Below are 27,081 nucleotides of genomic sequence, written 5' to 3'. Positions count from 1 at the left end.
ATGATTTGTTTGGCCAACAAGGCCCCTATAGGATTGACCACTCACATTGGAGCTTGGACTGCAGACCAGGAGGGGCTCAAATGTAGCCTCTTGGAGGGGGAACAGTAGGTGGTGGTGTGGGCAGGACTGACCCCCTTTTGATGGGGGATATTGGGAACCCAAAAGGGACTTGGGTCTAGGGACAGGCTGAGAGGCTGAAGGACACAGCTGCACCTGTGCTGGGCTGACGGGGCCAGAGAGCACGTGGGAATCTCCCCTGCATAAGCCAGGCATACTCGGTACAGGCAGGGCTCCAGCCCAACCGTGGGCTGGTGGTGGGGTGGGAGGGTGCTGAGGAAGAGGAAGTACAGAAAATCACAAAAACATGGCGTGACGCACACCCACCCACCTCTGTAGAACAGCTGCCCTGGTCCTAGGGTTCTGCCCTAGACTTACAGCTGACAGCTACTCTTAGCCTGTGCACTCATTAGGAATGGGGATCCCAAGTTCCACCGGGGTCGGCCCACACCATGGGCCCCCCCAGTGTGATGTGGCACACACCTTCCTCTTCATGGATAGATTCAGCACAGTGTGAGGAGTTCCATGTTATTTAAACATAGACAAAAAAAAAAAAAAAAGCTGGTACATCCTCCAAGGGACTGCACCTTTGTTCTCACTTTTGGGGAGAGGTGGGGTGGGCTGAAAGGGTGATGAGCCAACATCTTAAGGTGTGGAGGGCAGGCCTCACTCCTGCACAAGCAGAGCCTGGGGCTTGGACACAAAGCTGTGGCTTCAGAGTGGACCAACAGGGCACTCTGGTTGGCTCTCTCAGGTTGGCGGATCCAAGAGACCCTGCACCTTTTCATGGGTGCTCAGACCTGGGGCCCAAGCCAGGGTCACTTGTGCCTGAGAGCTAACTCAGCAGAATCTCCTTAGTATTAACTAGAGATGTCTACAGCCATCTGTCCTTGTGATGGGAAGGGTCACATCGTAACCAATACATGAACAAACATGCAGGAGAGAGAAACAGACACGGCTTGTTTATTAGAATTCAGGAAGGAGGCCTTCTCTCACAAACAGGTGCTGCTTCTCAGTCTGTATCAAGAGCAAGACAACAGTTTAAAATCGTATTCCTGAGAAGAAGCAAAAAAGTTACAATTTTGCAAACAAAATTAACAGGTGATTTTAATAAAAGATAAAAAATATTTTTTCTTTTACAAAGAACAAAATTTCAAGTATTATTCCAGATGACAGCAAACTCAATGCAGGAGGAAAGGGCAAGGACTAGTGGAAGCCAAGGCCCCTGGAGCTCTTGGTGGGAAGGGGCTGCTCTGGGGGGTCAAGATGCCAGCAGGGCTGACCTGCACGTGCGCCTTGGCTGCCCAGGGCCCCGCAAGAGGGAATAAAGAACTTGGGGACAGTGGGTGGGGTCTGCAGCTATGCAGAGAGAGGAGCAGCAGGGCCAGCTCTTTGCTTGCAGGCTCAGGGTGGTGGTGCCCCAACCTCCCCAGGCCTGGGAGGGGCCACACACTCAGTGTCGGTGTCCAGAGCTAGCAGTTCTGGACACCCGATGATGTTTTTATTAATAAACGGAAACATACATTTGTTTTTTCAAATACCGTACTATCCCTAATATTAGTCAATTTGTAAATTATAAATTATATTATTTGTGCTACAATTTGTGGTATTTAAATCTTATTAAAAGATAAGCACCAACCCTATTAAAATAAAAGCTCGTAAGAGCTGTGGCTTTCCCTGCGGGGCACTGCAAAGCCTGTGGGCTGTAAACGTTTTTCTTAAAGAACAGAATGTTTCTGACAAACTTTCCTTTTTCTCCCATGAAACTTTTCTTGGAAAGAGATGTGCATTTCAACCACAGCTGTGGGAAAGGTACAAAGAGCAAACCTGCAGGCCACCATCTCAGGAGGAGGAGGGGACAGCTGATGGCTGTTCTGGCTGAAGCGCTTCAGGTGGCCCCAAGCTCAAAGGATGGAAGTGCACGCCCTGGGCTCCCCAGGCTGTTGCTGGGGCCTCAATGAGAGGGTCTCCTCCACAGAACAAAAAGTCACACCAGAGTGCTGGATGCAGAGGCCCCCAGTGTGCCCTGAGGGAGTGTAAAATGCCCTACAATGTTCATATTTAGTTCTTCCTGAAACATGCTGTCACTGACCCTTGTGCTCCCAAGCCACCTTGGTGCCTCCTCAGATGCTTAGTTCTTGAACCTCGTCTGTTCACAGATATGATTGAATTTCCTGCAGGGAGAAAGCAGTCAAATTACACACGAGAGCAAACATTTAACACCACCAAAGAAACTCAGAGGTGGAAGGGAGAGGTGAACATTTCTATGCAAGTGTTTCACAAAATGAGGTAACAGGAGAGTAGAGTTCCTAAATGGCAACACCACTTGTAGACTACATGGTTAGAGTAGTATATTTGTAAGTAGTTAGTTGGCTAGTCCACAAACATCCCTAAAAGCTGAGATGTCAACTGGGACGCAACACTTGAAAAAGCCCATTAGAAGAACAAGGGTCAACCCCTGTCCCAGCCTCTAGGACCTGAGAGGACACACCCCGCCCGGCACAGTACAGCGTCACTCACATTGCATGGTGGGCCTTCACCTGAGTGCGGCAGTTTCGACCCCAGTAGCAGTCAGGACGGGAAGTTACAGCCACTAGAAAGAGAAAATCATCACAATGTATAGTGTGTACACCATACTCATATACTCAGGTCAGGGAGTTTACCTAAGACCCAGAGACACTGCAGCTGAAATGCACTACAATTTGCCCTGCTTTACACTTTTCCTTCCACTGTTCCAGGAAGGATAAAAATGTTTAACTGAAAACCCAATTCAGGAAGTGGTATTACTCCAGCTCGGACATTCTGTGCACCTGGGGCCTGAGGTGGCACGGCACTCAGGCAGCCCTCTGTTAAGAACACGAAGCAAAGGCCCAGACAGAATGCTGACCTGTCATGCAGGAGCATAGAAGCCACAGCAAACAGACATGAGATGGGGGTAGGGAGTCACTTACCTGGCAACTCGGAGGCAGGAATGTTCTGCCGATACTGGTAGGTCAGCTCTCGGAAGCTCCGCAGACCACAGCAGTAGCACAGCACAGTGCTCCCCGTGACCGTGTAATCTGGAAGACACAGGTCATGCAGCACGACCAGACATCAGGAACGCCAGTGTCCAAAACAGCAGGACAGACGTGGCTGTGTTCACTAGTGGAGGACTAACACGCTGATCCATAAATGGAGGAGAGAGCGGGCCAGATGTTTGGGAAACAAGAACAAAACCAATTCAGATGCCAACTTGTTTCTTTACCGTAAAACAAGTCCACTTGGATTAAAATTTTTAATATTTTTAAAACTCAAAAAAGCACTAAAAGGAATGATATGATTTTTCTCTAGTTATTTCCAAGTATGCCATGAAAATTAATGGCACATAAGGGTCAGTAACTGAGTGCCCACAGTCCACATCACAATGGAGACACGTGCAAGGAAGGTGAGAGCTAAGGAAACTGGGAAATCTGCGACACCGAGGACACGTGCTGGCCTCACATAACAAAGCCGTCACATACACCCACACCCAAAGTGCAAACAGCCTGACACAAATAAGGGCTGATGTCACAGACAGCAAATGACCCATAGAACAAAAGGATCCTCAATTCTGTGAATAATCAAACACGGGCAGATAAAAAGACAATGAAACCCTGTTCACCTCTTTATTTACAAGACCTGACAGATGAAATTGGCTGCCGGTCCCCACTCCGGAGGCACAGCCCTGGGAGGAGTTAGTTAACAGGACGAAGTCTCAGCTGTGTGCACCATTTTTTCCGTAAAGTAAAAGAAACATTTTTCACTTTCACTAATTATTGATTTGGATATTTTGGTATGTCAGCTATTTCTCACATGGTGTATGTAACACTGATTATTCTCAATTAGTGTCTCAATTTGATCGCTATCAACTTCAAAAGGTCTACTCAACTGTGGAGCACCATCCAGTGAGAAATCTCCAGCACAAAACTTGGCAAACCACTTTTGATATGTTCAATCAGTCACAGCACCTTGTCTATACACTGCACAAATCTTTTATTTTGCGTTTCAGTTGCAGTTTTACCTTAGAATAATAAAAAATAATATGCCAAAAATGTCTTTTCCTTCATCTTCAATATTAAAATGGTTACACAAAAACTCATCCATTTTGACATTTTTTTAAGTGCACGCTGATATGACAGCTGTCACAATACAATCTAACAACATTGTTTCAAATGGAGTTAAAGACAACTAAGCGCTGCTAGAGCCATCTTATCTAAAAAACCAAATAAACTTTTGGGCCAACCCAATAGGTTACAATACTATAGTAATTAAAAATAAAGGTGTATAGATCTTTACTGGTGTGTGGAAGGTCCAATATGTATTGCTGAGTGGACAGGTTATAAAATGGCATGTGTGGTAGGATTTTATTTATGCAAGTTATGTGCACGTGGGTGTATGTGGTCATGAGAATATTATCACTGGGTATAAGCTTTTAGGTGGTAGGATTTCCAATGGTTTTTACTTTATGCTTCATACTGCCCCGTACACTTCCAATTTTGTGTGAGCCATGTCATTCTTACTAACAAATGAAAGGAGTTAAGGCCCAGCTGACAGATTTGGGCAACTACCCAGGAGTTCCCAGCAGAAAACACCTGAGATACTCCCTGGAGTGTATCCACAACACAGAAACAGCCTGGAAGGATTCCCAGCAAACCTCTCAAGGCTTTCACAAAAGAATCATTTGAGCCCTGACCAGCGTAGCTCAGTTTGTTGGCTGCCATCCTGCAAAGCGAATGGTGGCTGGTTCGATTCCCAGTCAGGTCAAGGCCCATACAAGAGGCAACTGATTGATGTTTCTCTCCCTCTTTCTCCCTTTCCCTCTCTCTACAAATTAAATAAAATCTTAGTCCTGGCGAGTGTGGCTCAGTGGATTGAGTACTGGCCTGTGGACAGGTTCTGTTCTCGGTCAAGGCACATGTCTGGATTCTGGGCCAGGTCCCCAGCTGGGGGCATGTGAGAGGCAACCAATAGATGTATCTCTTGCACATTGATGTTTCTTTTCCTCTCTTTCTCCCTCCTTTCCGCTCTCTCTAAAGATAAATAAAATCTTGCCCTGACTGGTGTAGCTCAGTGGATTGAGTGCGGGCTGCGAGCCAAAGTATCACAGATTTGATTCCCAGTCAGGGCACATGCCTGGGTTGCAGGCCATGGCCCCCAGCAACCGCACACTGATGTTTCTCTCTCTCTCTCTTTCTCCCTCCCTTCCCTCTCTAAAAATAAATAAATAAAATCTTAAAAAAAAAAAGATAGATAAAACCCCTTGATTTTTCTGCAGCCTCCCTCAGTGACAAAAGTCATGATCTGCCAAGGCACCAGGTGTCTCTGTGGGAGGAGCCGACCCTTCGGTCACCAACACACTGAATGACAGGCAATCGAGGGCCCGGAGGGTGTGGGAACAATCCACTCAGGACCTTGACACCAAACATCTCTAGTGCTGGGCCCCTCCCTCCTGTCTGGGAGAAGAGATCCTGGAACGGGTCATGAGGACTCAAACCCCACTTTGAAAAAATTCTGAAGTTTTAGGGCTTTTCTTTCCGTCTCTGCCAGGGTGGGCAGAGGTCGAAGCTGTGGGTGTGGGAGCACTGCCCAGGGGCCCGACAGACACAACTGCTTCACAGGAGGCCCAGGGGCCACGGACATGCCAGCGTTCTGCAGGGGATGGCAAGCACCGTGAGCTTACCCGTCAGCAGGAACACTCCTCTCTGCAGCGCTGCCAGGCTGTCAGCCAACACGTTCTTCCATGTCAAACCCCTGGTCGCCAGGTAATTCTGTGGTGGGGAAACAACGGCAACAGGAGAAACACAAGCTTGGACAAGAGGGTAAACGGTTTGTGAAAAAGCCCTCAAAGTTGTAACCTAAACACGGTGGGTCTTTGTAGAGGGCAGCCGTGCACCTTATGTGGGCTCACCTCCATGACCACAGCTTAGGACAGCCAGGAGGGCCCGTGCACCAGGGCCCCCAGACCAACGTGGTAACACACCCACAAACCAGTGTACAGGGATTCTTGTCCAGATGCTTCCAAGCCTCACCAGGCAGGCCAGCTTCAGACTCTAGTGCAGAGTGACGCATATTCTCTGAATCTATGCCAGGATCTCTACCAGGGCATCCCAGCACAGGAGTGTGAGACGTCCACCCCAGCCGGAGCAGCTACACCACAGTGACTGGCCCATGACCATGTGGCCAGGAAGCTGGTGTCTGGATCTGCACTCTGCCCTTCATTCACACAGAGCTGCCCAGCTTTCTGGGCAGACCTACAGGGAAGTTCCATGTGCACACCTAACCAGGGGCAGTAGTGCTCAGGAATGTGCCATGCAGCTGAGAGGCCCTCAGTCCTATCTGGGAGGCTGCACGTAAATGGGGTGAGAGGGACTGATGTGCACATTAAACACACTGAAATCCTAAGAGCTGTGCTTGCTTCCTGACATGGGGAAGGAAATTATCAGAAGAGAGCCAGAGAGAAGGCTCCAGCTCCACCCAGGCCCAGGGGTACCTTGGCCCAGCCAAAGAACCTCTGTGTGGGGCGAGCAGGAGCCATAGAAGCACCTAGGATTCATGGCATGATGGGCGTAAAGGAAGGACCTAGTTCTTGGACTATGGGGGAAAACAGCCCTATATAAACACGATGCTGACCATCAGTGGTGGCACGAGTCAGAAAATGCCAAGTTATTAAAGCAACCAAAAAAGTGCTGGGGAGGCCTCCCCCTGGCCCTGGCCTAACCCAGGTACCTTCAGGATGTCAGACTCGTAGTTGTTGTTGTTCAGCACCCCGTCCAGACACCTGTCGCCCAGGTTGAGCTCTGTCAGGTAAAGGGAAGCAACATTACCTGTTTTACGAACATTTTGTAAAAGCACTGTACCCCCGACAGCTAATATAACCACCTTCCCTTCATCATGGAGTCTACAAATAAAAAGTTCTATGACAAACCACAACTTTATAGTGAGAACAATAAAATAACTTCCATTCCCTCTTCCTGAAATGGCCTGTTCTCCAGTCTCCTCGGCGCCTGGTCTGCTATCACAGATCTGAAGGCTATGGCCAGGCTGTGCCCTTTTAGGGGTGGTGATCATTGTGCATAAATAAACCCTCTTGACTTTGAACTCAGGATCTCCTGAATTCCCCTGTTATTGTTTGGTGCTGAGCCAACACTTTAAATGGCCAGCCATGCAGTATGTCGGGAAAAGGCAGTTAATTTGTGTGGACCTATAGTGGCCTCCCCATCCTTGGACACGTGACAGGCCACACCACCCCATTCCACCCTCAAATGCACCAATATACAGAGGCAGAACTGGCTGAAGAGCAGCATTACCACAGAAGGGGGCCAGGCAGCCGAGGCAGCCGGTCCGGGTGCAGCCCCAGTACAGGTGGCAGAAAGGCTGCAGGCAGACGGTACCTGTGGACACAGCACAATTGCCAGTCAGGATACTCCCGTGAAAAATCAGGCCAAAGGGCCATCAAATAAGCAACAAGCTTGATTTTAACAGCAACCCACAAACTCTAAAGTAAAGCATCATATTTATCTACCAGACTTAAAAGTGACACATGAAAGAATGACTGGGGCCCCAATGTATGGGCAGGCATGAGATGCAGACTCCAGAAAGAGAACCACCAAGTACGGACACTGGATATACAGCAGGGAAAGCCTCACCAATTGGTGGGAAAAGCTGGTGACTCATGTGTCCACTCAGGGACCACAAACTGCACGATGGAAAAGCAGAACTGCATCCTTACTTCCCACCACACACAAGCACAAGTGTCAACCACATGTTGAAACCCAAGCCTGAAGGACACACAGGCGAGGCTTCACGGTAGGAGGCTGTTCAGGCAGACGGCATGCACGTGCTTACTCACACTGCTGGGGTGCAATGCGGGAGTCCTGCTCATGCTCCGCCCTCCGGTCAGGCATGGGCTGGAAGCAGCAGGTGCATATGACATGGCTTCCTTGCAGGGTGCACACATAGTCCTGGGCTGCAGATAGACAGGACAACAGGCCAGTGTGTGTTGGGGCACAGGCAGAAGGAGCAAATGAAAAAAAATCTAGGGGGTGGTTATAAACTACACACAAAGACATACAGACAGACCTCCACGAACACTCAGGAGAATTCAGACCCCTTCCCCTCAATAGACAGTTAACAGTATACCACTGAAATGAAGAAGTTTAAATAAACTGAAAACAACCAAAGTTATCTTTTGGTTCAGTGGTTGTTATCAGGATGTCAAAAATCACAAAGGTTTTCTGCCATTTCCTATAAAGGAAGGACAGGCCACAGAGCACACACCATAAAACAATATAGCGACAGGCCTGGCAGGCAACACTGGCTGACCCGCACCAGGCGATGGTGCATGTGGCCCAGCCAGACACTCTCCATCCACTTGAGGCTCTGAGCACGCACACTAGCTCCAGGCCCCATCCCAACGGGGACTTGTGTCTGCAATCTGCAAACGACAGAGACCACCTGGTGAGTGGCAGGGTCAGCAGGAGACCAAGCACTGCACGACCCTGTGCATGTGGCCTACAGAAAGTAACCGAGAGCCACTACACAGCGCTGTGACAGATGGTCAAGAATGTGGCTCTAGGTGACATTCTGGGTCAGTGACCTCATTCTAGGTCATGATGGGTTTAGGCCGACAGTGGCTAAGAGGCCAGGCCCTTGTGGGGCCACAAACCACAGATTCCGTGTGTCCACTCTCCCTTTCCTGATGGCAACTCAGGACTTGGCTGGCAGAAACAGGCAGACAGCACTCAGGGCAGCTCCGGGAACAGCATGGGCCGTTGCCAGAAAGAGGCAAGTCTCTCACTGGAGGGGCCCATGCGTGGTTGTTTGGCTTTGACAGGTACCACCAGGAACACCAGCTGCCCCAAAGTCGGTGGCTGTGGGGGCTCAAGGTGAGAATCAGGACTCATTTCCCAGGAGTGTCCAGGAGCAGGGAATATGATAATTACCTAGTTTCTTAGCCCAGAACAGATGTAAGAAGCAATAAGCTACAAGGCAGTGGGACCACCAGAAGCAGGGGATGGGAGAGCAGAGAGGAGCCACACCCCGAGTGATCACAGTAGGGCCACATCTCAGAAGGCACTGCCGTCTCACCTGGTGTGACACTGGCAGACGTTGATGGTGTGTCCCCGGGTGCCTGCATTGCCCGCTGCTCGCTGCCAGGTCCCGAGTAGTGGAAGAGCTGCCCCACCTGCCTCCGGTACTCAGGGCACTGTCTGCACACGATGTATGGCTGGCTTCGAGGACAAACACACAGACCTGAGCTCAGAGGGGTGGGGTGACAGCTGCCCTCACAGATGGAGGCGGTGGGGATGAGACAAGGGCCAGATCCCTGATCCCAGCAGTGTCTTCTCCACCCATGGACCTAGTCCCCACTTCACACCTCAGCCCTGTAGTGCCGACTGTCACCCGGTGAGTGTTCTGGGCTCTGCTCTTGGCCACCTCTACTGTTCAGTTTCCACAGCCCTCACTCCTCAACTGCTCCTGGGGTGTTGAGGTGTCCTTGCTTTGCAGGACACCCCCAGGGGCACAGCAACTCAGTCTCCACAAGGAGCAGGACCTGCTCTCAAAGGCTCAATGCTGGGAGAGCTGCGGCTGCATCCAGAGGTGCCCCCAGACCCCCAGGGCACCTGGGACTATCACCCTGGCCACCCAGGGAATGTCTGCACACATTAAAACCAGAACAAAATGCACTGCAGTTGAACGCTGCTGCCCTCAGGGAACTTCCTAAGTAGCCAGCAGGAGCCCAGCCCACCCAGCCTCATGCAGGTCAGCTGAACTCTCAGGATGCAGATAGTACAAACAACCCACGGAAAGACTGACAGGGACTCCTTCCCATTCAGTCAGAAAACGCCTTCCTGAGCCTGCACCAATGGCAGGAACCAGTGAGGGAAGAACAGGTGGCACCCAGCCTGGGACCCAACCCAGGTGGGAAAAAATAAAAACCATCCACAGGTAGTGCCATTGCTAGGACCTTGCCAGCAGGCATCTGAGGACACTTCGAGGGCTCCTCCCCTCAGCTCTCTGACCTGGCTGGCCCCTCCCACCTGTTCCTCATGGGGGAATTGACTGGGCACTGCAAGAAACTACAAACGTAGGAACTCACTGCAGCATGGTTTCTGAGTTTAAAACATCGGGAAACTACAAAATCTCAGACACAGTATAAGCCCACCTTCACAAAGTTATTTACTTCTGACTACAGTGCATCCTACTTTGTCAGAAAAGAAGTGTGCATGACACACATCTGAATGGCCAGATGGATAAACAATATGTTCACCCTGAGGTGACTTTTAGTTTCTTTTTGCTTGACAGTTATTTGCAAAGTTTTGTGAAAAGGAATAAAGATAAATTTGGGGGTTTTGTTGTCGTTTTAAATATCACGGCCTCGGGTCAAAATTCAGACCCTGGACTTGTGAGTCAGGAGCCTCCACATTCTACAGCAGATACAGTGCGGTCTCCCCAGACTGCACACTCTCTGCATGAACATCCTGACAAATGACAGACACTGGCACTTATGCTGTAGGACTTTATGGTCAGTAGATAAGCTACAGAGTACATGTGCTCGTGCGGGACAAGGAACACGTTAAATGATGCCTATTGCGGCCAGAGTCAAGAGAGGTCAGCATGCGAAAGGGTATCAGTTACTGTGGTGATCATCTCACCTGTCCAATCACGCAGGACACCTGAAACTCACATAGTGCTACACGTCAGTTACATCTGAATAAGCAGGACCCCAATACAGATAAGCAACAAAAAACCAGAATGCTCCATGTACACTTGAAAACCAAAAAACCAAGGCACTGGAGGAGGCAGGGTAGCTGATACTGCTCAGAGCCTGGGAGCCAGGGGCTGTTCTCAGTGCCCGCCCCTCCATGCCACACTCAAGACAGGGAACATCGCCACCTGAAGTCACATGTTGCAAGTGAGCCCAGAACACCAGAGAGCTGACTGCTCGGTGCAGAGCCTGCCCCACTCCTTGCCAGGTGCAGGCTCACCTAACATCCGAGGATTCGCTGTCCTCATCTGACAGGTCCAGCAGGTCCTCCAAACTGTCCTCCTCGTCTGAGAAAGACCTCCTGACTTTGGGCTGCAGCATGTCCTGAGTGATCTTGTTCCTGGCGGCCATGCTCTGCACATCTTCCTCGCTCCGCCTCTTGTCTGCGATTCAAAGGACACAGCTCTGCTGGCAGGCAGGACCCTGGGGACATGTCCGTGGCTGCGGGAGCTGGGCAGGGGCTCCACTTACCTGGGTGCTGGAGAAGGTACGCCTCTACCAGGTTGTTGAGGATGTGGTTTTTACAAATCCGCTCGACCAGACAGCGGCACGTGGGGCACAGTGAGGAGCGCTCCATCCAGCCCGAGTAGCAGGCCGCGCAGAAGGTGTGCATGCAGGGCTGTAGGCTGTGGTGCGAGGACGGGCCTTCAGGTGACCCCGCAGAGCACTTGCAGGGGGAACTTCTGCCCACCAAGCCACAGCAGCCCCAGTCCCCAGGGCATGGCCTGCCTGGAGCGTTAGAAGCTGGGATTCCGGGTCACACTGCCTCTTTCCCCAGAGGAGGGCGTGGCCTTGCCCCAGCTGAGGGTTGGCAACAAAACAAAATCGAGCAAACTATCACCTCAGCAGGGCCTGGAGCCTACACTTCTGTGTGGTGCCCACAGCTGGAAACATCTGCATCCTGAGCAAATGACCAGGAATGCTGCCTGACTCCCACATCCCACCAGAGAAACAGTCCCCACGTGAAAACACAGCATTCAACCTAAGCTATGTTCACTTGGCCCTTGTCAAGTAAAAGAAACTAGAGGCCATGGGGCGATTCTGTGTCCCGGAAGGTTCAGAGAGCACACTGCACTCCAGAAATGCAAGGAACACAGACGCCAAGCACAAGAGGCCCGCACTTAAGCTGAGACACGGATAGGCTCTAACTCTCCCCACAGAAAAGCAAGGCATGAGCATTCTCCCACAGCCACTCCTGGGACCTTCCTTCTGTGTTACCTAGTGTGTCCTTAACCAGGTGCAGTTCACCTGGTCTGCATCTTAGGTGGACCAGCACTTAGGTTAGACATGACTATGTCAACCAAGGCCACTGCCACACCAGTCTCATGGCTCCTTCTGCAACTTTGGTCATGGGGGCCAGGTTTTTGGCTTATAGGCCATTTAAGAAAGACTATTAACATCAGTGGACTCGACCCCAAATGTGACCCAGAGGCTGACTGCACCTGTGGCCCCCAGCCACCCACACAGGCGCACCTCACACAGTCGTACAGCAGGTCCTGGCAGATGCAGCACGTGAGCTGCTCCTCCATCCTGTCAGGCTTCTCAACCGCAGCCCTGACCCCCTCAGGGGCACTGAGGGTGTCTCCACCCTGGTCTGTGACCAACAAATGCAGGTTCGGGTTGGGTTCTCCATCTGCAAAAGATAGGGACAGGTTGTGGCAATCATATCCAAGAAGGAAACAGACACTTGCTCTTTTCATTTTATGAAAGTTTTAGCCTGCAGACAGAACACAGTCCTGGCCAATGTTTTAAGGGCATTTTTAACAAGGTCCATAGTAAGTCTCATCCTCCAGTCCATTTAAGTCCTGTTTTAGAAAAATAGCTAATGACATAAAAGACATTCAGGAGACAGAGGTAAGGCCCAGCTGTCAAAGAGTAGTGTCTAACATCATTTTTGCTTCAACAAACAAAAGCATGACTCATATACACAGGAAACTGATTGCTGGAAAGTCAAAATCTCAGACATTACCATAGGAAGGGGGAGAGAGAGGGGGAAACATCAATCTGTTGTTCTACTTATTGATGCATTCATTCATTGATTCCTGCATGTGCCCTAGACTGGGGATTGAACCCACAACCTTGGTATATCGGGCTGATGCTCAAACCAACTGAGCCACCTGGCCAGGGCCATTACGAGGAGCTTTAAAACTTTTCTTCTAGCCCTGGCTGGTGTAGCTCAGTGGATTGAGCGTGGGCTGGGAACCAAAGTGTCCCAAGTTCGATTCCCAGCCAGGGTACATTCCTGGGTTGCAGGCCATAACCCCCAGCAACCGAACATTGATGTTTCTCTCTCTCTCCCTCCCTCTCTCTCTCTCTCTCTCCCCCTCCTTCCCTCTCTAAAAATAAATAAATAAAATCTTTAAAAAAAAAAAAAAACTTTTCTTCTCCTGGTGGGATTTTTTTTCTATAATTCTCAGGTGTTGCTAATCATAGTTTTATTTTTAATTAATACTTGTATATGGCTAAAAAGTCTGAAAGTTTTTAAAAGAAAGCAGAAGCTGCACCCTCTGCTTGGCCTCTCCTCACCTTCAGTCTCCCTCCTCCGAAGACACTGCTTTCGTGCATTTTAGCCGCTTCTCCTCTTGGAGACTCGGTGTGTCTGAACTATGATGCTACGTTTAGGTCAATTTTGGAAGCCATCTCCTGACATCTACTATGGTATAGGATTCTGTCCCCTGGGCTTCCTTCCCAATTTACTGTAACACAACTGTTGGCTCAGTACATTATATGTAGGTTATTTGCTTAAGTATTTACTACTGAGATAAAGAGTAAACTATCATTGTTTTCCTCCTACAACTTTTCATCTTTACTGAGATAAAAAATGGCTTCATTTTCCTGGCTGGCATAGCTCAGTGGATTGAGCGCGGGCTGCGAACCAAAGCATCGCAGGTTCGATTCCCAGTCAGGGCACATGCCTGGGTTGCAGGCCACGGCCCCCAGCAACTGCACATTGATGTTTCTCTCTCTCTCCCTCCCTTCCCTCTCTAAAAACAAATAAATAAAATCTTTAAAAGATCCATTTTTACACTTGCTTATTTTTATATACCTGTTGCTGATTCCTCCCCAAGCTGGTTAATTATATCAGCTAATTGGCTCTTCCTCCCATCCGAAGCCCCCTGCTCTGGTGCTTTCCTGTCCTGCTCTCAGGACTGACGCATAGCTATTGTCCTACTGCACATGCCCAGAAATATTTTACAGGCTTTTTAACTTTTGTCTTTTAAAGCACAGATTTTTCTCTAAATTACCTTTGATGTGAAGGTTCAGACTAGCTTAGAGATAACATATTCCTAAGAACTGGTTGAGTCAGGACAGAAATACAACTCTGAATGCACTGTTTCCAGATGAAGACCATCTATCTCCTCATAGTAAACAGGAAAGAAGACCCCTGAATTCCATTCAGAAAACGCTGAGGTATGACAGGGCTCAGCCTGAGATGCATCCTCGTGCTTCTGTGGAAGATGAGCCCCCGGGGTGGCAGGCTGCAGCCCTGCCAGAAGGTCAAGGGCACAGGGAACCACGAGATTCTGACCTCCTCTCATTCTCTTCTTAACGGGCTCCAGACTCTCTGGATTCTGTGGTTCTGATGGAGGAAAGGATGTTCCCTCTCTGTTGGGGACAGTTGAAGGGACGCTGGAGGTGTCTTCGCTTGTCACAGGTGGACCACACTCTTTCAGGGAGATGCCGGCACCTCCGGTGGCTGTGAGACAAACAAGAGAGGTTTGATCCACCAGCCTGGAAGGAGGGAGCATGGGGGTGAAGCGCCAACGATCCAAACCAGATGCAGGTGGTTTAAGATGCCATGTGTAAGAATGACATGTGCAGCCCTGGCTGGTGTGGCTCAGTGGACTGAGCGTCAACCTGCGAAATGAAAGAATGACATGTGCTTCCAGGAAACACCTAACCACTCAAGTCACTTCTGAAATGCACTGTGCCCATTGCTGTGCTCAGGGGTGCTGGGGGCACGCAGCACATTCACAGGGAGAGACACACATGTCTGCAATGGGGCTCAGCCTTGAACATTTAGTCTAACCATGGCCAATCCACAGGCATGTCATCACGTAAAACACACTGTTGACACCCAAGTTCATGCAGATACCTTAGGAAGAGGATGCAGAGGGCCTCACTGCAAGAGGAAGACCAGACAGGTGGGGATGGAGAATGTGAACACTTTTCCAAGGGTAACAAAGGGAAACAGGGAGAAATAACTCCTGGCAAAAGTTCTGGCATTTAAAAAAATTAATCAATTTATTGATTTTAGAGAAAAAGGAAGGAGAGACACATACACACACAGGGGGGAGGAACGGGGGGAGACAGAGAGGGGGAGAGGGGGAGAGAGAGAGAGAGACAGAGAGAGAGACAGAGAGAGACAGAGAGAAACACCGACACATTATTCCACTTATTGATGCACTCTCTTTGGTTGCTTCTTGTATGTGCCCTGACTGGGGATTGAACCTACAATCTTGGCCTATTGTACGACACTCTAACCAACTGAACTGTCTGGTCAGGGTGGAAGGACTGGTCTTCATGAGCAAAAAGCAGAGTCATCAATCAAAATGAATTTGACAGAAAGGTAAAAAAGCTTTCAAATAACCTTTATCTTAATAAAGACCTCAATTGTATTATTGTAGAATGTATATCTAGTCTGTAATGTTCAAATGGTAAGTGTTTCTATTTGCTTTTTAAAAAACTGGTCTACTGCAGCAGAAAGAAAAAACTTAGAAGTGTTTTGTGAACAAACTGTCTTGCATCCTAAGGGAAGAAAAGCAGCAGCTTTGAGCCCTGGCTGGCGTAGCTCAGTGGATTGAGCGCGGGCTGGGAACCAAAGTGTCCCAGGTTCGATTCCCAGCCAGGGTACATTCCTGGGTTGCAGGCCATAACCCCCAGCAACCGCACATTGATGTTTCTCTCTCTCTCTCTCTCTCCCCCTCCCTCTCCCTCTCTTCCTCCCTTCCCTCCCTAAAAGTAAATAAATAAAATCTTAAAAAAAAAAGAAAAAAAGAAAAAGAAAAAAAAAAAAGAAAAAGAAAAGCAGCAGCTTCCAGGGCCGGGTGGGTCCTGAGGGCATTGTACTTGCAGTTGGGCTCCTTGCTCCAACATGAAGGTTATAATGACACCCATGGTGAGGACTAACTAACCCTAACCAAAGTGCTTGGCACCCCACTTCACATTTAGGAGGCATCCTGGAAGTATTAACTGCGGTTATTTTCTTAATACACTTAGGTATACAGATAGGAAAACCCACATTTACAGAATTGGAGCTAAGTTTTCATCGGAACAGTTTGCTTATAGGAACAGTTTTGGTGTTTATATATTTTTAAATTACACAAGTAGTATACACGAATGCATCACCCTTTTATGGCAGATTAATATCCCATTATGTCCATACACACACGCATGCCACCTTCATCCATCATTGCGTATTTAGGCCAGGGGTGTCAAACGCATTTTCACTGGGGGCCACATCAGCCTCACAATTGCCTTCAAAGGGCTGAAATAATTTTAGGACTGTATAGATATAACTACTCCTTAACTGTTAAGGAGCTGAAATTACTTTTAGCTCTTTGAAGGCAACTGTGAGGCTGATGTGGCCCTCAATGAAAATGAGTGTGACACCCCTGATTTAGGCTGTTTTTGTACCTCGGCTGTTGTCAATAATGCTGCAGCGAATAGCGCCAGGAGTGCGGAGGCGTCTTTGAGATGTTTCACTTCCTTCTGGTATATACTCGGAAGTGGGACTGCTGGGTCCTACAGCAGATCTATTCCTGGTGTCCTGGGGAGCCTGCACACTGTCCTCACAGTGCCTGCAGCAGTGTGCAGCCCCACCAGCAGGGCACCAGGGCTCCCTTTTCCCACATCCACACCAGCACTTGCAATCTCTTGTCTTTTTGATGATGGCCATCCTACCAAGTGTGAGGTGATATCTCATCGTAGTTTTGGTTTGCATTTCTCTGATTATTAGTGATGTGGAGGCCCTGCTGGTTCCTGCCTTTGAATGTGGCTGTGATGGCTGGAGCTGTGGCAGTCATATTGTAATCAGAAGATAAAAAGCAAGAGGACAAAGAAGCAAAATGTGGCAGACAGATAGTATGTGCTAAGGTCTTGAGCTGATGAGTCTGTGGTTGGCTGTGTGTCTCCGGACTTTGTGCCAGAGGCCAGGTTTTCTTTTTCTCACACCCAAACACCCTCATTGAGAGTGTCTTTGAGACATAAAAAATCTGCAGGCTGGCCTATAAGGTAAGAACAAGAGAACAAGCATTCAAGAGACAAATAAGTATCCCAAAACTAGGCGGAGAAGGATGTAAGTTTACTAATGAATATCAGAGACCTTAATAAACAGGGGAAAATAGCATTTTTCTGAGTATTGTAAAAATGTCAATTCTCAAAACAAAATCTCAAAAAGACTTTTTTTTTAAACTTGAAAAGATAATTCTGAAGATAATATGGAAGAAAACTATAAAATAGTTAAGAAAGTAAGCTAAAATATTAATATGTATAGTGTGATCCAATTTAGAAAATAAATATGTATATATTTTAACATCTTAATGATACTTCATCTACAGAGCAAGAATTTTCTCTAGTAACAACAAAGGAAGGCAAAGAATTCATGCTGTAAGGACCAAAATACATAAAATTGGCTTTAAAAACATATGCTACTCTAGATGAGTCTAAAAATGTGAGGTCCAGTAAAAGAGGCCAGACACAAAGGCCATGTAATAGAGGACTCCATTTACACGAAGTGTCCAAAGAGGCAAATTCAGAGACAGAAAGCAGATTAGTGGTTGCCAGGTGATTTTATGGTATGTGAATTATATCCCAGTAAAACTGTAAAAAGTACCACAGCACCATAGTCTCTGACCTTCAGCACTTCCCCTGCATCTGAAACAAGAATATTTACTGCACAGAAATCTTAACTACTGAGAACCTGATGCCACCTCTGAACTCCTTAGAGGCTGATCTGTCTCACGACAACATAGGTCAAGATTAGTGAACAGAAAGCAGTGTAGTTCCATCCGAAACCCCAACTCACCGGGGTTGGAGGGTGGTGCTCGCCCTGCAGGGGGCTCCATGGAAGAGGTAGCGACCCGGGGGAAGAGGTCAGATGTGGAAGTTGATGGCTGTGGTTCCTCAAAGCACACCTGAGTGGTGGGCAATGGCGGCAGGAACTGGGGCTCATCCCCTTGCCCGGCACCTGAGGTATCTTTGGTCACATGGAACATGTTTTCTTTATTGGCCTCTGGAAGCACAAAAGCAGCAGAAGGAGCAGTCAGGGCTCAGAGTGCAGCTGCTTTCCACACCAGCTGATGGAGAGGCCTCCTCGTCACTGCAGACAGCCCTCTGCTGAGATCTCACTTACCGAAGGAGTCCTGTGCCAGGCCGTGCTCCTCACTTAAGGACTCGTAGAGGTACGCCACGTCTAAAAGGAGTGAGCCCAGTCAGAGTGGTGTCAGCCCACACACCGAGCCAGAGCCCATTTTTCCCATCTCTTCCCTCCAGTCTCTGTGTCCTCGTTGACTATTCTGACCTATCAGTCACTAACAATATTCACCAGTTTCAGGGATTCTAAAACAAATGATTCAAAACATGCTAACCAACTTTAACATAAGCCTCAGGAAACCACGTCTGGAGTCAGGAAGTTTTGTGTCAGGAGGCAAAAGGGAGGCAAGGCACCAGCCAGGTGAAGAGCCTGCGCCTTCCTGTCCTTCCACGGAAGGTACAGACACGAGACTCTCTGTGGCCTGGGCTGGCTGTGGTTATGCTGCGGGCAACCTAGGGCACGCCCGCTCCTTCTCCCTGTTTCAGGGGTAACCCTTCAAAGCTTCCTGACTCTCCTGGTCCAGTATGGTCCTTCTTCCACAGACTCAGAAACTCAGAGCTGGGAAAGCCCTAATGGAACCCAGTCTAAGCTGCTGTCTCCTGTCAAGTCTCCAGAGCAAGACCAGCCGTGGTCTCTAGTCCCCATTCTAGGCCTTACTACCCACAATGCAGATGTGTCCTACTGTGTGCCCAATCCATCCCCCTTCGCTTCCCCAGGGCTGCCCTTTGGAGATCCAGGCCTCACATCCACGGGGGTATTTTTGAAGGGCTGGGCCCCATTCTTGAACAGACACAACTCACACCAAGAATCTATATAAACAATAGAGAGACTCTTTCCAGGAAGCGTCCCAGCTGTAGCAGAACTTCCCCCTGCACAGCACATGTGCGTCCACCCCATTGAGTCTCCTCTTACTGTGTTCTGGCTCGTTCTTCCTGAACACAAAGTAGATAACATCCCCCGTCTGTAAAGGACAAGTCTGCTTCTTAACAACCTTCAGCTTGTTAATTACTGTTCCATTGGTGCTGCAGAGAAAATAAAAATGCAATTTTAAAATCACATGGTATTAAAAATGTGTTTCTACAACTACTAGGAAAGCAGTTCAATATTACCACTTTGATACATGCACCCCTATGCTGATTGCAGCAAAAGCCAAGATGTAGAAGCAACCTAAGTGCCCACTGATCGATGGCTAGATAAATAAACAGTGGTGCACCTATACAGGGAATATGACTAGGCTGTAAAAAAGAACAAAATATCGTCATTTGTGACAACACGGATAGACCTACATGGTATTGTGCTTAGTGAAGTAAAACAGACAGAGAAAGACAAATACCACATGATTTCACTTATATGTAGAATCTAAAACACAAAACAGACCGTTACTAGAGTGGGGAGAGGCTGAGGGACAGGTTGAAATAGGGGATGGGGATTAAGAGGTACAAACTTCCAGTTATACAATGAATGAGTCATGGGATGTCATATACAGTGTAGGGAATACAGCCAGTCACACTGTGACAGTTTTGTATGGTGACAGATGGTGACTGGACTTATTGTGGGGATTTCATAATACACGGAAATAACGAATCACTATGACGTATACCTGAAACTAATAAAATACTCTATGTTAATTATGTCAATAAAAAATTAGCACCTTGAAATGATAAATTACTCAGAGGAATGATGTAAACACTTAATGAGGCAGAGACAGAAGCGCCCCCTTACTGGCAGCTTGACCAGCAACCAGCCAGTCTGGTCAAGTGTTCCAATGTCTCTGCTCTCCCACCACCACATTCTGCAGGTGGACCCTTGGACCTGAGCCAGCAGCTCTGGGCTCTGGTTCCCAGGTTTTCTCCTGCCTCTGTACTTAGCTCTGTCCATAGGTCTGCCCCTCCCTCCAGGAGCCATGACCTGGACCAGCTCACTCTTCAAATGAGACCTGACTCCTCCTGAAAGTGGGAGGTCAGCTGGGGCCCACCCAGCTGGGAGGTTGCTCCAGTCAATCAGGGACACCCTGCTGCGTGGGAGAGGTACTGGTGGTGAGGAGGCCAGGGACCTGAGTCAGAAGAGACAGGAAGCCCTTCGCTGAGGAGGGACTTTCCAGTGCAGCTCTGACGCCCGCGGCACAGCCACATGCTGCCAAGGGCCTGTGCTGTTGGGCTCCTCCTCACGATCCACCCTCATGCTCTTCCTGAATAGAACATCTGACTTCATGCTACTGCTTCACTGCCCACCCCCGCACCCCATGACATCCTGCTGCTCTCAAGCTACAGTGTGGCCACTGGGTCTCGCGCCCAGACCTGCACCCCCACTCACTCTGACCGCGTAGAGCGCCTGTGGTTCCTTCTGCCTGGAACACCCTTTTCCCCTCCAGCGTCTCACTGAGGAAGGCAGTGGCCCCTAGGTGCTGGAAAAGGCAGGTGGGGATTCTTCTCTGGAGCCCATACCCTGATTTCAGTCCAATGAGACCTGAGTTGAACTTGAACCTCCAGAACTGTAAGATCATGAATTTATGTTGTTCTGAGCCACTAAGTTTGAAGTAATTTGTTACGGCAGCCACAGGAAGCTAATACTGTCACATGGCCCATGCAGGAGAGCCAGGACCAGATGCAGAAGACCGGCTGTGGAAGCAACGTGGTTACTGTGATGAGACATAGAACCACACCTACAATCCGAGACAAGGGGCATAAGAATGCCAGTGCTTCCAAATAAATCCCAGTTCCTAGTCTTCTGTCCCCACAGTGCCTGGCCTTTACAAAAATAAACACCTGCCGTGGCTGGTGTGGCTTAGTGGACTGAGTGCCAGCCTGTGAACTGAAAGCTCACCAGTCTGATTCCTGGTCAGGGCACATGGACGGGTTGTGGGCCAGGTTCCCCCCACCCTCTGGTTGGGGACCAGAGAGAGGCAACCACTTGACATCTCTTGCACCAATGTTTCTCTCCTTGTTTCTCCCTTCCTTCCCCTCTCTCTAAAAATAAATAAATAAAATCTTAAAATAAAAATCCAAAACCTCATCTGGTGGGAAAGACACTCAGCACACTGCTAAAGACCATCTGCCACTTGCACCAGTTAAAATAGGCACATCCTGACACAGCATTCCATTCTATAAATTTATCCCAAGCAAATAATTAGACAGAAAAGCAAAGTTTTAGAAAATCACTACTGTCACTTACAAGAAAAGTCAAAATAATAAATTCCCATTAGTTATTATATAACAATGAAAAAAAAATGAGATGGATTTAGACGTACTAACATGTCAAGCACTCCAGAAACATTATAAGTGAAAAAAGCAGATATAACAGTAAACATGGTAAAATGTCATTAATGTAAAATAAATATGTATGTACTTTTCATGGGTAAGTGAGATTTTGGCAAGCTTTTCTCTTGTCCCCAATAGGGGGTGTGCAAGAGGCAACTGGACATTGGTGTTTCTCTCCCTCTCTCCCCTCCTTCCTCTCTCTCTAAAAATAAATTAATATTTTAAATTTTTTTATGTATTGGTTTTAGACAGACAGAAAGACAAAGGGAGAGAGAAACATTGGTCTGTTTTTGCATTTATTCATGCATTCATTGGTTGCTTCTTGTTTGTACACTGATGGGTGATCAACCTTACAATCTTGGTGCATTAGGACAACACTCGAACCAATTGGGCTACCCTGCCAGGGCCAAAGCTGTTCTCTATTACATACTACTTATGTTGTAAAAAACTAATAAAAATTTAAAAAGGAAAGATTTTATTTGGGGAAAAAGTTGTCTAGCTTAATTAAGTAGGCTTGCAAGAAGTAAAAATTTATCACTTTCTTTTAAGTCTTATTTCTAAGATATTGTTGCTTTAATCTGAATACTTTCAAGAAGGGTCACAGACACCCACGTGTCACTGAGCATCCATGCCGGGAGTGGGAAGTATACTTCCTGATACCCCGATGGCCTGGCCAACTGCCAGGTTACAGAAAACCAACCCTTGTTTCTTCTCCACAGTCACTGGCTTTATGTCAGGTTCCTGAAACTACAAAAAGAAACAGAAAAGTTGTCCAGAAAGAGCTTACCTGGTATCTTCTAGCGACACCTGACCGGATTTTTCATCCACAATAATTTTACAGTGATCTCCAGAGATCAGTTTATTGCCAGGAAATGAAAGGTCACAACCTAAAACACAGAGGGGGACACCTGAATGTGACTGTGCTCACCGTGCACAAACAGCCCTTTGCATAACCAGAGCGTGTTTGCACGTGACTGGAAATCAGGGCCCACAGTGTATGCACTTAAGGAGACAACACCTAATTAAGCAAGGTACAAAGAACATTTGTTAAAGGATTTAAGTGTTAATCCAAAGTAAAGGGACAGGGACTGTGTCCTGAGCCTTCTTCATGTCCATTAAGGGGACAGGATACCCCACCAACACCTCCAAATAAACAGCAACGGCTTCTAGGCATCAGTTACACAACATGCACATGTATGCAGCTAATGATAAATATTATAGAACTTAAAATATACTAAGGGGTTTAATTATGTGATTCTTCAGTATATTTTTAAAAAATATATTTTATGTATTTATTTTTAGAGAGAGAAGGAGGGAGAAAGAAAGGGAGAGAAACATCAATGTGTGGTTTCCTCTTGAGTGCCCCCTACTGGGGACCTGGCCTGCAGTCCAGGCATGTATCCTGGACTGGCGAACCAGTGGCCCTTTGGTTCATAGGATGGCATTCAATCCACTGAGCCGCGACAACCAGGGCTTCAGTATTTTATCTTAGTCAATTTCTTTTCTGTGTAAACTAAGGTTTCATAAACCATACAAAACTGAAGCAATGACAAACGGTCACAGAATATGACTGAGGAAATGATCACAGGCACACGTACATGTTTAAGAAAATTAAAAACAGAAGGGATATGCAGCTATAGCTAAACACAATTCTTATATTCTCATTAAATGCAAAGAGAAAATCCTCAAATACTTTGTTCTCTCCTTAAACCTAAAGAATTAAAGCTTTCAGGAAGCTTTTAATATCTAATCACTAATCTGCTTATAATAGGTGTATGTGCTATAGTTATTGAGGTTTATAATAGCTTTCTTTTTAATAACCTAATGTGGGAAACAATAGTGTCCATCAACTGATGATGAATTAATAAACAAACGCTTGTACATCTGAGAAAGGGAACACTACTCAGTAATGGAAAGGAACAGAAGAGATGGATACACAGGACAGCAAAGGATGGATCTCAAAAGCATTATATAAGATTAAGAAGGCAGGCACAAAAGACTGGTGGAATACTGTGTGCTCACAAGTAGCTATTCTAGAAAAGACAGACGATAGGGACAGAAATCAACTCAGTGGTTGCCAGAAACTGGGCTTGCGGGGAGGGGAAGGACTTCAAAAGGACACCAGGGAATTCCCTGGGGTGACTAGTGGTGGTTCTATTTCTCAAAACTCACTGAACACCAAAAGGGTAGATTTTACCATACGTGAACCAGGCCTCTATAAACCTCACGTATTAGAAATGTTATTTGCATCAGCCTTTGTTCTGCAGTATGGGAAGTGTTACATTTGTCCAGGTGAATGTCACCTGTGCTCCAGATGTCTCCATTGCACCAAGCACCACCTCCAGGCCCAGACCCTGCACTAGTCACGCTGTCACCAGTGTGGGTTTTGAACAGGCTGTGCATGCCAAAACATCACCATTCTAATTTGGACCTGAGATAATCTGTGCTCAACTCCTGTTCTTGGCATGGGCCCCACTTGTCATTCAACTGGTTACATCTCCCATGTGGTTGCTGCACAGTTCTGCCACTCCCCAAGAATGGGGATGTTTGGGAAGGTGAGGTCCTCATCTCCTCTCCCACACATCAACTCAGCTCTCCCTTTCCCCACAAGTAATGCCTTGTACATAGCAGGTATGTAATCATTTTAAGTTAATATAATAAAGTCCTACAGTTCCTATGGTATGTTTGTGTGCACCTCAAATTCATGTGTTGAAGCCCTAACCCCAATGTGACTGTATTTGGAGATAGGCCTGCAGGGAGTGGGGGTGGGCCCTAATCTGAGAAGGTTGTGACCTCACAGAGACAGGAAGAGACACCATGGCTGTCTGTCCAGCAGCGAAAAGGTAGCTGTTCAAGGAGAGGGCTCTCAACTGGAAACCCACTGGCACCTTCATCTGGGACTTTCCAGACTCCAGATTGAGAAATGAGTTTCTGTTTAAGCTTCCCATTCTCCAGTACTTTGTCACAGCAGCCTGACCGGAGTTCCTAATACAGCAACTACAGGTTTTGCTGTGAAGTTTAATACATGCGATGGAAGGACTTCTATTAAGAAGCAGATTAACTTGACATGCTTTTTCTCCTTGTAGGAACATGTAAAATGCTGTTATTAATATTGTGTTATAATAACAATGGCTAACGTTGAGTGCCTCGGCTAAGCACTTCACACGGGTGATCTCAACCCTTCCCGAGACTGTGAAGCACGGACAAAAGCTGCAGAAAGGTAAGATGTTAGCACAAAGCAAATTATGTGATGATGCCAGGTGGAAACCCAGCAGTTCTTTTCCAGGGCTTCTGGTCTTCACCAAACTTCCAATCACCTCGATTAAAGACAATTACTTGTCTTTCAAAAGTTTCTAATGATATGTAAGCACTTCCATAGTTGCAAAAAAGTTAACTCGACTTTGGGATTTCCGACAACCAAAAAACAAAAAAGCAAAACCAAACAAAAAAACCCCTGCTAAACAAAAATAGCTGCAGGTCCATTGTAAGGGGTAAAGTGAAACCAAAAGCCTCTGCTTTTAAAGAGTAATCACTCTCCTCTCTTTTGTAAAGTACGCGGTCACAATATACAAACTAAGTATTTTTTTGGCCTGACCAGTGCACTGGACTTTGCAGGAAAGCCGCTCCAGCAGCACGTGGGGAGCAGGAGGACCCCCTTCTTTCCACAGTGCCTGTCTCTGGCTCCCCCATTCACTAGACCAACATACATTGGGGTGGCCGAAAAGTTCGTATGTTTTTTTCCATAAAATAAAAGACACACTTTTCATTTTCACTAATAACTGTATTGATGTGGACATTTTGAGTATGTTGGCTATCTCCCACGTGGTACAGTGTTGATCCTTCTCAATTAATATCTCGATTTGATCACTATCAACTTCAACTGGTCTAACCCAACCATGGAGCACCGTCCAGCAAGAACTCTCCAGCATGAAACTTCACGAACCACTTTTGACACGTTTGGTCAATCACAGCACCTTCTCTATACACTACATAATTTTTTTTTTTTTGCGTTTTAGTTGTATTTTTACCTTTCCTGAAACAATAAAGCACAATATGCCAAAAATACTTCATATTTTCTCCATCTCCAATATTAAAATGGCTACACAAAAATTTACAAATCTTAAATTTTTTTAAATGCATGCTGATGTAACAGCTGTCACGATACAATCTTAACAAAATCATTTTGAATGAAGTTAAAGACAAGTAAGGGCTCTACCTTACAGAAGAAAAAAAACAACAACGAACTTTTTGGCCAACCCTGTATTTCAAAGGTAGCAGCAGTTGGGACTTGAGATGTTTTCAAATGAAGGGCCGGCAACTATACACATTTCGCTATAAGCACTACTTTAGCTGCATCCCATACGCTTTAGTATACTCTTCACTTTATTCATCTTGAGCTATTTTTTTTCTTAAAGATTTCATTTATTCATTTTGAGAGAGAGGGGAAGGGAGGGAGGGACACATCACTGTGTGGTTGCCTCTAGTGCGCCCCCTACTGGGCACCTGGTCCACAACCCAGGCCTGTGCCCTGACTGGGGATCGAACCGGCGACACTTTGGTTCACAGGCCCGCGCTCAATCCACTGAACCACCCAGCCAGGGCATCTTGGGTTATTTTCTAATTTCTCCGAAACGACTTATTTCACACCTCCCCCCACATCCGCTCATGAGCGAGTCATCCAGATTCTCACTTAGCTGTGAGTTCTCAGCTACCCTCCCTTCCTGACTCATCTCACGGCGCGGCGGCCAGGAGGTGCTCTGTGCAGCCGTGACGCCGAGGCAACGGCGCTCTGGGGATAAACGAACGCCCCTCCTCATCCAGCTCTCCCGAGGGCTGAACAATCTGCAGGAGGCGCCCCAGGGAGCACATACGTCGGCTCTCTCCCAGGGAAAGCTGTTCCTCACAGCCGGCGGGCCCCGGCTCCCAGTCCACGGCCTCTGTCCGCACCCCGGCCCCACCTCGCGACCCCGGCCCCACCTCGCGACCCGGCCCCACCTCGCGTCCCCGGCTCCAAGTCGCCGACTCCCGTCCCCATCCCGGCCCCTTGACCTCCGGCCCCACCCCTGTCCCGCTCCCGGTCCCCTACACCGGTCCCCATCCCGGCCCCCATCCCGGCCCCACCCCGGACCCTCCGGCCTCCGTCCCCACCCCGGCGAGCACCTCTCCTCCGCCCGATGGTCAACTCGCGTCTCCGCAGAAGGACCGGCGGCTCGCTCTCCTCACCGCCGAAGCGGAGGAGCCTCCCCCACGGCTGCAGAGGCGGCTTCTGAGACGGCGGCTTCTGGGAAGGCTGCCCCATCGGCTTAACATCTGCCGGAACCCGGGAACGTCACCGGATGTGGCCCCGGGCCTCACGGCCCTGCCGCACCGCCTCCCGCGTGCCGGCCGGCGCCGAACCCGGAACCGGCCGCGCCGCTGTCAACCGAAGTCGCGGGGGTCTCTCAGACCCGCTAGGCGGGGCCAACGAGGTTTACGCCCTGCGATTGGCTGGCGGTGGCGCCCACCGAGCGCCGCGGCTAGAGTGGACCTGGGAGCCGCCTTGGGGAGTGGGCCTGTGAGGGCTAGCCGAGCGTGCGCAGTGGGCCTGGGCGCCATCTTTGATGCTGGCCGGGACGAGTGCGTCGTCGCAGATCTCGGAAATAGCCGCCGTTGGCGCCATGTTAAGT

The 27,081-nt window shown here is 48.2% G+C and overlaps 1 protein-coding gene across 3 annotated transcripts; it reads right to left on the bottom strand.

Moving 5' to 3' along the window:
* Window positions 1-991: 991 nt before the first annotated feature.
* CHFR (checkpoint with forkhead and ring finger domains) lies at window positions 992-26,848 on the bottom strand. 3 transcript variants are annotated; one of them, XM_036013921.1, is made up of 18 exons: window positions 26,576-26,748; window positions 22,203-22,302; window positions 19,071-19,180; window positions 18,198-18,257; window positions 17,871-18,077; window positions 14,373-14,540; window positions 12,317-12,476; window positions 11,315-11,469; window positions 11,064-11,226; window positions 9,163-9,305; window positions 7,925-8,041; window positions 7,383-7,466; window positions 6,802-6,872; window positions 5,756-5,843; window positions 3,009-3,116; window positions 2,578-2,650; window positions 2,150-2,231; window positions 992-1,112 (listed from the first exon to the last, which is right to left on the bottom strand). In XM_036013921.1, the coding sequence occupies exons 1-17, from the start codon at window positions 26,712-26,714 to the stop codon at window positions 2,189-2,191; spliced, it is 1,989 nt and encodes a 662-aa protein (XP_035869814.1). In that variant the 5' UTR covers window positions 26,715-26,748; the 3' UTR covers window positions 992-1,112; window positions 2,150-2,188. The 3 variants fall into 3 exon arrangements, with proteins under 3 accessions (XP_035869814.1, XP_028359429.1, XP_028359430.1); XM_028503629.1 differs by having other exon boundaries at window positions 994-1,074; window positions 26,576-26,808; XM_028503628.2 differs by having other exon boundaries at window positions 992-2,231; window positions 26,576-26,848.
* Window positions 26,849-27,081: the final 233 nt, after the last annotated feature.

This window comes from Phyllostomus discolor, chromosome 13, assembly GCF_004126475.2.
Source record: "Phyllostomus discolor isolate MPI-MPIP mPhyDis1 chromosome 13, mPhyDis1.pri.v3, whole genome shotgun sequence".
NCBI lineage: Eukaryota > Metazoa > Chordata > Mammalia > Chiroptera > Phyllostomidae > Phyllostomus > Phyllostomus discolor.
This window is presented reverse-complemented; position numbering and strand designations above follow the sequence as displayed.